The sequence below is a fragment of the Quercus robur genome, chromosome 4 (genome assembly GCF_932294415.1).
Source record: "Quercus robur chromosome 4, dhQueRobu3.1, whole genome shotgun sequence".
In the NCBI taxonomy this organism is placed as follows: domain Eukaryota; kingdom Viridiplantae; phylum Streptophyta; class Magnoliopsida; order Fagales; family Fagaceae; genus Quercus; species Quercus robur.
The window spans coordinates 24,480,470-24,493,783 of NC_065537.1; the positions used below are offsets into that span (position 1 = coordinate 24,480,470).

The 13,314-nt window shown below is 35.8% G+C and overlaps 2 protein-coding genes across 2 annotated transcripts; one reads left to right on the plus strand and one right to left on the minus strand.

Moving 5' to 3' along the window:
* On the plus strand, positions 1–7,996 carry LOC126720936 (protein ACTIVITY OF BC1 COMPLEX KINASE 7, chloroplastic). The gene is made up of 18 exons (XM_050423860.1): positions 1–283; positions 1,062–1,655; positions 1,836–1,979; positions 2,137–2,262; positions 2,707–2,794; positions 3,448–3,541; positions 3,880–3,973; positions 4,143–4,197; positions 4,321–4,412; positions 4,622–4,792; positions 5,373–5,429; positions 5,549–5,632; positions 6,173–6,257; positions 6,436–6,497; positions 6,608–6,682; positions 6,875–6,979; positions 7,442–7,583; positions 7,689–7,996. The coding sequence occupies exons 2-18, from the start codon at positions 1,077–1,079 to the stop codon at positions 7,760–7,762; spliced, it is 2,127 nt and encodes a 708-aa protein (XP_050279817.1). The 5' UTR covers positions 1–283; positions 1,062–1,076; the 3' UTR covers positions 7,763–7,996.
* Positions 7,997–9,239: 1,243 nt separating this feature from the next.
* On the minus strand, positions 9,240–13,091 carry LOC126721604 (pentatricopeptide repeat-containing protein At5g61990, mitochondrial-like; the record flags this gene model as incomplete). The annotated part of the gene is made up of 2 exons (XM_050424653.1): positions 9,240–9,408; positions 9,498–13,091. A coding segment is annotated over one exon (3,237 nt), but the record flags the coding sequence as incomplete, so codon positions are not given.
* Positions 13,092–13,314: the final 223 nt, after the last annotated feature.

Genomic DNA, 13,314 nt, shown 5'->3' on the forward strand with positions numbered 1-13,314 from the left:
ATCGAAGATGCTTACATGTTTGTCGTTGACTACAATTCAAGTCCAAAGTCCAAACAGTCCCTTGGAGTTGGGAGGACAGACCGCACGAAAATTTAGAAGATCCACACCCCCCAGTGACAATGTGCACGTTACTTGTTGCTCCTATTTCTGACTTAGAAGTTTAGTTTTCTTATTCCCTTTTCCATTATTCAAGCTCACCTTCCACCCAAATTCAGGGTCATGCTCGTACAGTTGTTCATTTGGTTGAAGTATTGAAGATTTGGTTGTGAATCTTTCTTACACAGTGAGTTTTTTCATCTGGGTTCTCTTTGGTTCCTGGGAAAATTGATGAAGTCTACATATATTAGATTGGTGATATGATTGTTCATGACTAATTATAAGTTGGGTTGATTTTCTTTTAACCATTTTTTTTTTCTGAAGAACAAAAGAAATGGAATGCATATGATTTCAGTTTTCCATTTCTGCTATGTTCTTATCGTTTCTTTTCATTTGCTATTGATTCCGAACCAGCAATAGAGCTCTTCCTTTGTTGTTGCTTGGAATTACTATCTAAGATTTGAGTGATTTAGTGGAATTCGCAGTTAGTCAAATAATCAGATATTAAATTTGACTTTGCCTTATATGATTGTATATTGCTTCTTCTATATAGGAATATAGCTGGATGTGCAGTCAAATAATTTTTTTTAAAAAAAGACTTGCTCTTCACTGTTCCCAGCAATGACATCAATCATTAGAATTGAAATGAATGCATTTTCACAATTAAAAGTGATAATTTAGTTCAATGAATCCCAACCCCCTGGGCAGAAACTTTAGAAATTGATTCAATTGTACTGAGGACCTGTCTAGTTTCAAGTTAAAGATTCTGGGATTGCTGTCATAGTTAAGGTTGTTTTTTTGGGACTTGAAGGTTTCAACTTTAATATTAGTTACCAAGTTCTTATTATTTCTGAGTTGCTTGGTTGGAATTTTATGGTTTGCTTGGTTATATATCAAATTTTGGATCTTTCACTTCCCAATTTCACTGTTCAACATACTGCTTCACAATTCAATGTATACTGCAGGTATCTGAATCTTCAATGGCGGCAATACTGGCTTCTCACAGCTGTTATTGCCACAATATGGAGTCAATAAATCAAGGAAGAGCACTACACAACCTCAGTTTCTCAAGCTCAATTTCTGCTCATAAAGCTTCAAAGTTTGACAGATCAACACATAATCCACCTAGGACTGATAAGTTTTACAAGTTTGATGTGAAAATGAAACAAAAAGAATCAGTACCCTCAAAATTAGTTACCAATGGGCGAGCTGTTAAAATGGTACCAGCTAGTGAAGTAAAGAAAAGAAAGACTCCATCCACTAATAAAGTAGATGTAGTAAATGGTTCAAGGCAAGTTGTTAATGGAGCAAATCTAGTTAGAAGACAATCTACTCAATCCCTTGTAAAAACCCCAAGAGTTAGGGATTCCAAAGAACTCCCACTGGTGGAGGAGCTGAAGGTTTTGCCCTCAGATGAAGGTTTCAGTTGGGCAAATGAAAGGTATAATTCGGTGCAAAGGAGTATAGATGTTTGGTCTTTTGTTCTATCTTTGCGTGTCCGTGTTTTGTTTGACAATGCAAAATGGGCATATTTGGGAGGCTTCACAGAAGATAAGCAGGTGAATTGTGGAACTTTACTGCAGCTGTTATTGCTTTCTGCTATGCTGACTCCTAATCATGATGACATAATACAGAGAGTTTTTTTTCTCATTCTGGACCTGATCTCCAAGTAGTTCTTGGTTTCATGCACCTTGTTTTTCGTTTTGCCTCAAGTTTTTATAAGATTTCTTCTATATCAGAAAAAAAGAAGGCAAAAGACTGCCTCATGGCTAAGGGAGTGTGTGCTGCAGCTTGGTCCAACTTTTATTAAACTTGGACAATTGTCTTCAACAAGGTCAGATCTATTCCCAAGTGAATTTGTGGATGAGCTTGCAAAGTTGCAGGTAGATTTTGATTTCTAGTGTAACAATTCTAAACATGCTATGTCTTCTCACATCTTTATGCATTAAAATGCTGACATACTGATATCTACATGATATGGTAATCCTTAATTTTTTATTTTGTCTTACTGAATGTATATGATTTTTAAATATAATTCAGGATAAGGTCCCTGCCTTCTCTCCAGTGAAAGCAAGAAGCTTCATTGAGAGTGAGCTTGGAGCTCCCATCAACATATTGTTTAAGGAGTTTGAGGACCAGCCAATTGCTGCTGCTAGTCTTGGTCAGGTGTTTGATTCATTTCTATATGTTGTACTTGATTAGTCAACGCTTGCAAATTGTTAGAAGATTTTCTATGATGTTTCACTTTAAGTAGCTTGAAGTATGTTATGATAAAATGTGTATATATCATACTCAACATTAAGACAATCCTCAGAAAAATCTGGATACATAGGACAGTTTTAGAGAAGGCAAAAAAAAAAAAAATTTTTGATGGAATGATGGTAGCCTTATCTTCTCTTTCTTTAATGGAGGAAAACTTGGAAAATTCTGATGGCTGCTCTTATCTTTCTTTTTGGTTGAGGTTTATTGCTTCTACTTCTATGCTTATTTAAGTCGTAATTTATCAAGTTATGACCATTCATGATTTCTTTAGATTGGTTCTCTGAATATTTATTTATTCCTTGAGAGTTTTCACTTTTTCTGATTGAAATTTGAGAATCCTGTCTCTAGGTCCATCGGGCTATCCTTCATAATGGAGAGAAAGTAGTGGTGAAAGTTCAGAGACCTGGTCTCAAGAAGCTTTTTGACATTGACTTACGTAAGTAATGCACATTTTCATTCTAACCATGGTGATTTTTAGCTGCTTGTCATTATGGTATAATAGATGTTGTTGCTTGTTTTCTCATTTCCTGTTTTTTCTTTGGTCTCATGGTCTCATCAACCTTTTTTAGTATAAATTATTTACAGATGCATAGTAGACCAGTGAAAAGTTCTCTTATATTCATTTAAGAAAACGTGTACAGAACTGTTTACTAGTGGTAAACCTTTCAGCTTTTATCAATTTGGAATTGCAGAGGTTCTTTGATATTAAATTGCGCCACGGAACTTTGAATCGTTATTGGGAGTTGACTGCACAAAGGGGTACCCATGATAATTGTAATTAGAGAGTTACTCCAGGTGCGACTTTTTGACATGCATTAATAATGGGGTTAAGTTTTTTGTTGACAACCCAAATGATGGGATTTTGAGTGAGACACAACAGAAAACACCTGCAGTGACTACTGATTATCAAATATAAATCTTTGTGTGGTCATATGGATGATATTTTATTGACTGGCTGCTTCAGGTGTTGTGAAACTATAGATCTGGTTAAGTGACATGCTTTCAAATTTGTTGTATGTATTTTTGTGAAGACTCATTGGAATTCAGCAATTTTAGGTGTTTATCTTAATCTTTGCTGCTATCATTCAGGAAATCTAAAGCTAATTGCAGAGTATTTTCAGAGAAGTGAAACTTTTGGTGGTCCATCAAGAGATTGGATCGGCATATATGAAGAATGTTCCACGTAAGTAGCAAGCTTCTATTAGTTGCTATGTTAATTTCTTAAGAGATGCATTTTAGAGTTACAGTATGATGTAAATCGCATAAGCAAAGAGATAGGAACTATCTCTCTGTTAATTTGCCTGAGCACCTCAGATCCAAAGTAATGGCCAATTCTCGCATTTGTTGATGAATCTTATTTTATAATGATGCTTAAGATTCTGTTAGATTTTTTGATACGTACTTAACATTCTGTTAGATTGTACCATTTTAACAAATTTATTCATGAAAGAAAAAGTTTCAATGCTCCGCTTTGTAAGTTGTGATGCTCTAAAGATATTCTTGGGCTTGTGTTACTTACAGGATTTTGTATCAAGAAATTGATTACATAAATGAAGGGAAGAATGCAGATAGATTCCGCCGAGATTTTCGAAATATAAAGTGGGTCCGAGTACCAGTAGGTTTCTTGCATCAAGACTAAAGAGAACTAAGGCTTACATCATATAAACTTTCTATTTCCATCTGGTCGTTTATGACTACATAACTAGGGACTTAAAGAATTTATAGAAAGTATTGTATGTTTAAAACTTTATTTACTTGATTTTTTTTTTTTTTTTACGTTATAGCTGGTTTATTGGGATTATACTGCCTCAAAGGTGTTGACCTTGGAGTACTTACCAGGTTAGAATCTGAACTTATGCATTTATTTTGGTTTAAGAGGATATCGCTTGTTCTACATTATTAAGCTACCTTATTGTTTTTATTTTGGTGTGAAATTGTCTTTATTGTCACTTTCATGGCCAGGGATTAAGATAAATCGGCTAGATATGCTAGATTCACGGGGTTATAATCGGTCACGAATATCATCACGTGGTATTGAGGCTTACTTAATTCAGGTCAAGTTTCTTCTTATCTATACCAACTGATATGATTTAATTGTTCCTGATTTTGAATACAATGACTATTTTGTACTTGAAGCATTGCATAAATTCTTCAACATGCCTCTTTTAATTTTTAGACTACAAGTTGATGTATGCATTAGTTGCTTTCTCATATTAGTGTACTAGTGTTTCAGTTACTGGAGTTTTCCCTTTTATTTTTTCAGATACTAAAAACTGGTTTCTTTCACGCTGATCCTCATCCTGGAAATCTTGCTATCGATGTGGATGAAGCAATCATCTACTATGATTTTGGTATGATGGGAGAAATAAAATCTTTCACCCGGGAGAGACTGCTTGAACTTTTCTATGCAGTTTATGAGAAAGATGCAAAGAAGGTCTGCTTTCAATCATTTAACATCATCATATGAAGCAAACCAGTTATGGACTTTTTTTGTTCATTTGTTTATATTCTGGTAATTAATTTTTACTAATTCTTCCCTCAACATGCAATGCCTGGAATGTATTTACTTTCAACCTATATCATGTCCTTCTGTGATGCAAAGATATTCAGGAATGCTTCACCCCCAATTATGAAGTTTGCATTATGTATGCAAAACATAGATAATAGTTATAGCTTTGATGATATTCACAATGAATCTCCCATTGCCAAATATTAGCATCATTCTTATATCAATATGCATGAAAAGGTCTGTAAAAATCCTTACTCTCAACTGGACATGTACATGAACATTATACGAAATAATTTTGTGCAAATTTTTCTTACATTACAATTAATAGTTTTAAAAAGCTGAAGCAAATAGTCTTTTTCTTTTCAAATATATCTTTTCTACTTAGGTGGTTTATGCATTAACATACTACATTATTATGCAATAAATGTCAATAGAAACACTTCAAGTACATTAGCTTGCCAGGTTTTGCTGTATTGGCTTAAACTGACCAGCAGCAACCATGCAGGTGATAAAAAGCCTTATAGATCTTGAAGCACTCCAGCCCACAGGAGACATGTCGTCGGTAATGGTCTTGCTATACCTAGCAACATTTAGAACAGAATTGATTTCTTGCATATTTGGGCTTCAAAGAAATTGGTATCATTCATCTCAGAAGTTAACCTCTTTTTTCCCTATTCCTAGGTTAGGAGATCTGTGCAGTTTTTCTTGGATAATTTGTTAAGCCAAACACCAGATCAGCAGCAGACTTTGGCTGCAATTGGGGAGGTATGCAAGGATTTTATTAAAAAACAAAGAACCATGTAAAACCTTAAATGATAAATTTGTGAATAATGGTAAATCACAACCCAGGCTGTATTTTATCCTTATAAAATTTGAGCTAGTGTTGACTCCATATTTAAAAAGGGGCAGAGAAACATATTAAAACCAGATATGATTGTGCTGACCACAAATTAATCAGGATCTTCTTTAGAGACAAGAAGGATATTATAGATATTTTGGTTGTTTCAATCTGTCTTTTAATGGTTCTGAGAAATTAAAATGTTCAGTTACCCACCCCACCACAACAACCCCCCCCCCCCCCCCCCCCCCACCCCCCCCCCAAAAAAAAAAAAAAAAAACCCTGGTAAATGGAATTGTGTCTTGGTGTCTTACATCATTAAGTGTGATGGAAATGCATAAATTTTGAATTTTCTAATTAATGTTGATCTGTTAGTAAGGGAAAACGTAAGGTGATGACTCTTTCTTTCTTAGTGGCACAAATGACACATTAATGACCACGGTGAAGTATGGTGGTTTTTTTGGCAGGATTTATTTGCAATAGCACAAGATCAGCCATTTCGATTTCCATCCACCTTTACCTTTGTCATAAGAGCATTTTCAACCCTTGAAGGTTCTCTCTCTCTCTGTGACTTCACTACCAATATCTGAAATGTGTTTATTTAATCCTGATATATTGGAAGCTCTACCCAATCAAGCGGAACAAAACCAATAATTCTTTTTTCAAGCAAAGAAGTTTCAGAACTACTTTGATGTTTTGCCCTTTCCTGACTAACAATCTTTGCATACAGGTATAGGATATGTCCTTGATCCAGATTTTTCCTTTGTAAAGATTGCTGCGCCATATGCACAGGTTCCATACCTTTGCCAAACAATTATAATTCACACCCTTGCTCATAACAGCCTTTTTAGCTTTTAGCCACACATTTAAAGTGTAGCTCTAATGCTCCACACTACGTACAGGAGCTTTTGGATATAAGACAGAAGCAGCGGTCTGGGACACAACTTGTGGAGGAAATTAGGAAGCAAGCTGATGATGTACTGCATCTTATTTGTTTCCCCCGTTCTTTCAGTTTCTTGTTCTGGTTTTAGCAAAATAGATACTTTTTTTTTTTTCTTTTTCATGTCCTGTTCCAGGAAAGTTTCAAGTGAAGCCACTTAAAAGAGTATAACATAATGTTAAATGTCCATACACATTGTCATTAATAGCATCTATGTATACATTTTCAGGCCAGAACATATACCATGTCCATGCCATACAGAGTTCAGCGGATAGAGGAATTTGTGAAACAGCTTGAGTCAGGGGACTTGAAACTCCGAGTCCGGGTGCTTGAGGTATCTCTCAACACTTTCAGATGATATTTGTTAGATATTAGTACTTTCTATAATAATAATCCATTTTTGTAGATCTCGTGCACTCAAGAATCCTTTTCAAGGGTCAAAATAGGTTGTTGGTTCCTAAAATTTAGACAATGGACCAGTTTAGTCTTGAACTTTAAAGTGTTTTTTTTTAGTCCTAACAACTAAAAAAGGTTTTGCTTTTAGTTCTTAACAAATTCAAAGTGATCACATTTAGTCCCTTGATGTATTGAATGTATTCAATGGAATGATATAGTGTCAGTTTTTAGTTTGGTCAAGTCATCTAAAGAACTAAAAACGATCATTTAATAAACTTCAAGGATAAATCACTCATAGGTCAAAGTTTACGGACCAACTGTATATTTTTCCCTTCTTTTTATATAGGAGTTCTAACATATGCTTCTTTCTCTATTGAAATGACAAATCTATGTTTTCCAGTCCGAAAGAGCAGCTCGAAAAGCAACCGTACTACAAATGGCAACTATGTATACAGTGTTGGGAGGCACCCTTGTAAATCTTGGGGTCACTTTCAGCAGTCAAGGTAGTCAATTGATTGCAAATGGATCATTCATTGGTGCAGGTAACCAGAAACTTTCACCATCAAGACATTGTTCTTCTCATGCTTTATCTTTGTTTTACATCCATCAGTTCATGTGCTGAAAATCATTTATTTGTCAAAATGCAGGAGTTTTTATGGCATTTCTTGTTAGGTCCATGCAAAGGGTGAAGAAGCTTGATAAATTTGAGAAGATGATATAGTTTCTTTCCTAACACGTCAATTCTTCCTTAGATATTTGATACATATTAGTCAAAGTCTCTTTTTTTTTTTCACATGCATACCAGAGCAGTATGCATTGTATACAGAACATGATTAAATAGGGAAATGCCTCCCTGCTATAGATTAAAAACTGTACAAGGGAGATAAATTGAAATTCTTAGGCATATATGTGACTTTAAATGTTTTAATAAAAATATACCAGCAGGTTCAGTTTATTTTTAATCTATTTCAACTTCAAATTAATTCTTTAGCCATTATATGTAGTTTCTATTTCACCACATCAAATTTTTAGGGAACCAATAACTGAAATCGGAAGCCAACAATTGAAGGTGAAATTAAACTTTTAGTATAACTATAAGTTATGTTACATCACTTAATATATTTTTTACTAAAAGTGAAATTAAACAAATCCATCACTAGATTAGATTTTCCACTTATACTCAACATGCTTGTAAAATTTCAAAATGATTTGAGATCAATAACCATGTCATTTATAAAATGTTTAAAACTCAATATTTTTATTTAAAATTGTGCATAAAATATGGTTTTCAAGATCAAATAGTAAATAATTTCCAATTGGCATGAAATTTGGTACCCATGTTAAGAAATTATCTAACGGTGGGATTTTTGAAATATTAATCCAATAAAAAGTTATTATATAATCTTTGATGCATGAGACACCTTATCCTTATCCTCCCAAAGGCATTAGTGCAATGACCATGGGTTGTGGCTGAATTTATCATATGTAATTCGATGAGGTACAATCAGCTTATATTTAGACAAGTTATGATCTGATTGGTTTCCAACAAGGCAATAACATCAACACAGGAGGTTGATAATATTGAAAAAGAATTGATCTCTAATAAGACTGTCTATCTTTCCTAGAACTCAACACACACACACACACACATGGAGAGACAGAGACAGAGAGTGCGATGCAAAGTTTGACATTTTCTGATCATCAATTTTATACTTTGGTGTCTAACCAAGAACCTGCACCACTTCTTCAACATGAGTTTGCTGAACACCTCTAATCAATAATAAGTTTACACTGCAACTGGCTTTCCCTCTATGGTACGTCATGCAGCTGATGATTTCACAATGCAACTACCTTAACAAGTTAAAAGCTGGAATAGGTCCGAATAGGAGGAACAAAAGAAATAATGAGCTATTATCTGAAAATGACACGACGTTACATTCTTAATCATTAGTGGACTTTACAATGGATAAAGGAATTTTTCAATATCATTGCGTACAGAAGGAACTCAAGTTTTTAACATTACATTCTTAACATCACTTTTTTAACCTATCGAAAAAATAAAAATCTTTAAAATAAAAAATAAAATAAATTCATATCATTGTTGCATACAGAAGGAATGCAAGTTACTTATCAAAAAAAAAATACAGAAGGAATGCAAGTTGTTGCCAAAAGAAGGCTGGAAAAATTGCAAACAGGAATCAATGAAATCAATGTATTCCTATTACTAAGTTCAAGATTTACCAAGGAGCACTTTCACTATTATAACAAGAAATTACAGGTTAAATTCAAAAGCTCAATTGGCTGTAAAATGAACAAAAAAATCTAATCTTCTCAGAGCAATAACTGCTAACTTAAGCAGAGTCAAACCTGTAAATTGTAATCAGATTATGAGTCAATGGACTAATCTACTCATGCAACATAAATGTTCTGAAATGAAGAAAATAAGTTTTCATTACCTTCTTTTTTCTTGTTGCTAGATGAAGATGCCAGGGATCGAACCAAGGACATATGCCCACCACAAGGGTGGAATTGCCATCAGACCAAAAGGTGATTGGCAAATCATTACCTTTAGCAGACTAGCATTTATGTTGCCTCAGTTGGAAGCAACAATTTTCATGGCTGCAGAATATAGTAAGCAGCCACTTGGAGTGACAACACAGCACTGGGAGCTAGCATGCCTAGCTAGCCCCATTTTTGGTGTTCTCTTGAGGCCAAAGCATCTCCAATGAGTATAAGGGCCACAATTACTAAGCACCACAAAGGAGAAGCAATATGGCAGTTTTAAAATTGTGCCAACCTGAATAAGAACTTCTCTATGCCATTTGATTTAGGAGCTTGTTGGACTCCTCAGGCTTCCAACCATGTTCATTATGACCTAGCAAGTCAGTTAAGCTCACAGAATTTGAAACCCATCCGTACCCCAGCATGCACTCCAAAACTGCTGCAGCTTTCTCCATATTGCCAACTCTTTGAAAACCACAAGCTATGGTTTTACATGTAGCAAAGCTGAGCCTATGCCCTCGCTCTCCCATTTCGTCAAGTAAAGTTAATGCTTCCGAAAATTCTTCTTTTGTACATAACGCTTGTACTAGAGCATTGTATGCGCCAAACTTCATGGACATACCCATCTTATTTAACTCGTCCCTCAACCTCAACGCTTCCATCAAGTTCCCTTCTTTACAGTGAGCATCAATTAATTCATAGAAGGTGATCTTGTCAGGCTTAATCCCCTTGGCTACCATCTCTTCAAATAGAGAGAAAACCTCAGATCCTTTTCCTATTGAGTTGTAGCCATGAAGAAGTGACGAGTAAGTTCTGGTGGTTGGTACTAGACCCTTTGCATGCATTTCCAAGAAGAGCTTTCTTGCTTCCTCCATATTCCGAGCCTTACAATGCCGATCAATCAGAGTTGTGTAGGTAACGTGGTCAGGCATGACCCGCTTTTCTAACATTTTCTCCAACAAATTACTTACTTCTGGTAGCTTTTTACTCTTGCAGAACCTATCAATCAAAGTGTTGAAAGAGAGACTAGTAGCAAAGCCCTTATGCAGCATATCTAGAAATAGTTCCTGAGCTTTCTCCAATTTTCCTTCTTCACAGCATCCACTGAGAAGGACATTGTACACAAAACTATCCGGAGGGATACCTCTTAAGGGCATTTCATCAAATAATTGTAATGCTTTATTTACATTACCGGATTTGCAATAACCATCAATGATTCTAGCATATGTCACACCGTTGGGAGTCAAGCCTCTATCCAAGATGCTAGAAAATAACTCATTAGCCTTTTCAATGTCACCTGCCTTTTGTAGCCCACCAATTAAGACATTATAAGTAACAATGTTTGGATTTATGCCTTTTTTGCACATCTCTTCGTGAAGTTGAAAAGCCTTCTCTACATCACCCTGCTTGCAGAAACCAGTCATGAGAGAGTTGTAAGTGAAAACATCAGGAACCAAACCCTTCTCACTAAGCTCTGAGAAGATCCCAAGAGCTTCTTCCATTTTTCCATTCCTTGAGAGACCAATGATAAGCACACAGTAAGTTTTAACATCTGGTAGAAAACCTTGCGCCAGCATAAATCTGAATTTTGAGAAGGCTTCTGTTATGTTCCCCTCCTTGCAATGCCCATCAATCAAGGCTCTATACATTACATCATTAGGTACTACACCATGACCTAGCATCTCACTGTAGTACCTATCAGCCATCTGCATCTCCCCAGACTCACTATAACCAAAGATGAAAGCTCCATAAATATATGCATTTGGCTCTAATCCTCTGTCCAACATTTCTGCCAAGTAAGTCCTTGCTTCTTTCATCTTCTTAGCTTTACAAAGTCCTATTATGAGAGAGTTGTAGCAAAATACATCAGGAATAATCCCACACTCTTTCATCCTCTCCAACATTCTTCTTGCTTCTTCAAATCTACTTTCCTTAGTGTGTGCTGAAATTAGTGCTGTATAGATAATGGCATTTGGCTTCAAACCCCTTGTAATCATTTCCCCCAGTACAGTATTGGCCTGTTGGAGATTTCCATACTGACAAAGCCCATTAATTATTACACTGTAAGTTACCTTTGTGGGTGCCAAGTTCCTCTTCTTCAACTCATCAAGCAATTCAAAAGCACGAATCATATCATGCTCCCGACAGTAACCCTCAATCAACCAACTGTAAATTCTTGAATCAAGTCCTATGTCAGTCCTTATCAATTCATTCATGACTTCCCTTGCCTTCTCCATCTTACCAGCCCTGCAAAGCCCATTAAGAAGCGTGTTATATAAGACCCGATCTATCTGAATGCCATGAGTAACCATTTCATTCTTGATTCTCAAAGCCTCTTCTACATCACCTTGTTTCACAAACCCATCAATCAAAGCATTATACCCAATCAAATCAGGCCTCAATCCCATATCTCTCATTTCCGACAAAACCAACTTCGCCTCTCTTAATCTCTTTTCCATACAATACCCATTGACAAGAGTCACATAAGTATAACAATCAGGGCCCAACCCCTTCTTAACCATAGACTTCTTCATCTCAATAGCTTCGTCAACACGCTGTGCTCTACACAAACCATGAATAACCACATTGTAAGTAACCAAATTCGGGATGCAACCCTTTCCACCCATTTCCGAAAACACCCTCTTCGCCTCATTAACATTCCCAGCCTTAAAGTGGGCATTGATAACAATAACATAAGTATACACATCAAAAGCAATCTTCATCTCCGACATTCTATCACAAACCTTCTGAAACATCTCCATCTTATTCACCTTCAACAACTCTCTCAACAATGAATTACAACACAACATACTAGGCATAACTCCAACATTTTTCAAACCCATGAACACATTAACAGCCTCATCTATAAAACCCATTTTCCTATAACTACCAACTAACATATCAAACACAAAAGCATTAGATTTAGACCCAACATCACATTTTCTATAACAAACATTAATAGCACCCAAAACATCACAAGAAGACTTACAAATTCTTATCATACGCTCCAAAATCTCATTTGCAGGTTCATAAAGCTTAAAGTTGCAAAGAGAAACAAGAAGTAGAGATAAGATATCCAAATTCTGAAAGGTACCCATTTTGTGTTCGGACCAGAGGAAGAAGCTGAGGAGTCGGGTCGGGTCAACAACCCGGTTCTGGAGCATAAAGGAGCGGATCACATCTGGGTTTAGCTTGGTGGGCAAGTCGGAGGAGTCTAAGAGGAGCTGCCAATTGTTGTGGGTGAGAATGGTGGTGATTTCTCGGACAGTGTCATGGATTTGTGAGGTGGAATAGTCCACGGGTCTGAGAGAAACGGGTCCGGGTTTGGTGATTGAATGTTTGTGTTGGGTTGAGAGAAGATTGGTGTTTGTGCGTTTGAGTCTCCACATGATGTTGTTGAGGTTGAAGAGGAGTGAGTGAAGCTCTGAACTCTCTGCATTCGGAGGAAACAGGAGAAAGAAAGAGGCAAAATGCGTTGCGTTTGGAGACAGGGTTTGGGGTTTTTTTACCTTCTTCTTTTTTTTTGTCTTTTTTATTATTGTTATTTTTTAAGACTATCGATTAGTTAGAAAATATTTTCCTCATTTTTTGAGGGTTTGTAGGGGATTCTGAAAACTTAGGAAAATTGAAATCATTTTTGGTTGAAAAGGAGAGAAACACTAAGTTCAGGTTGAAAATTGTTTAATGCTTTTTTATGGATGTAAAACATTTTCAACCAAATTCAATAAAATACTAAAAAATAATTTTAGAAATCCAAAAATATTCAAGATG

Excerpts from the sequence above, each read along its gene's own strand:
- LOC126720936 (XM_050423860.1), top strand. The coding sequence starts at position 1,077 with ATGGCGGCAATACTGGCTTCTCACAGCTGTTATTGCCACAATATGGAG. Across the intron at positions 5,633-6,172 it reads CTTTGGCTGCAATTGGGGAG|GATTTATTTGCAATAGCACA; the intron begins GTATGCAAGGAT and ends TTTTTTTGGCAG. Across the intron at positions 6,258-6,435 it reads AGCATTTTCAACCCTTGAAG|GTATAGGATATGTCCTTGAT; the intron begins GTTCTCTCTCTC and ends CTTTGCATACAG.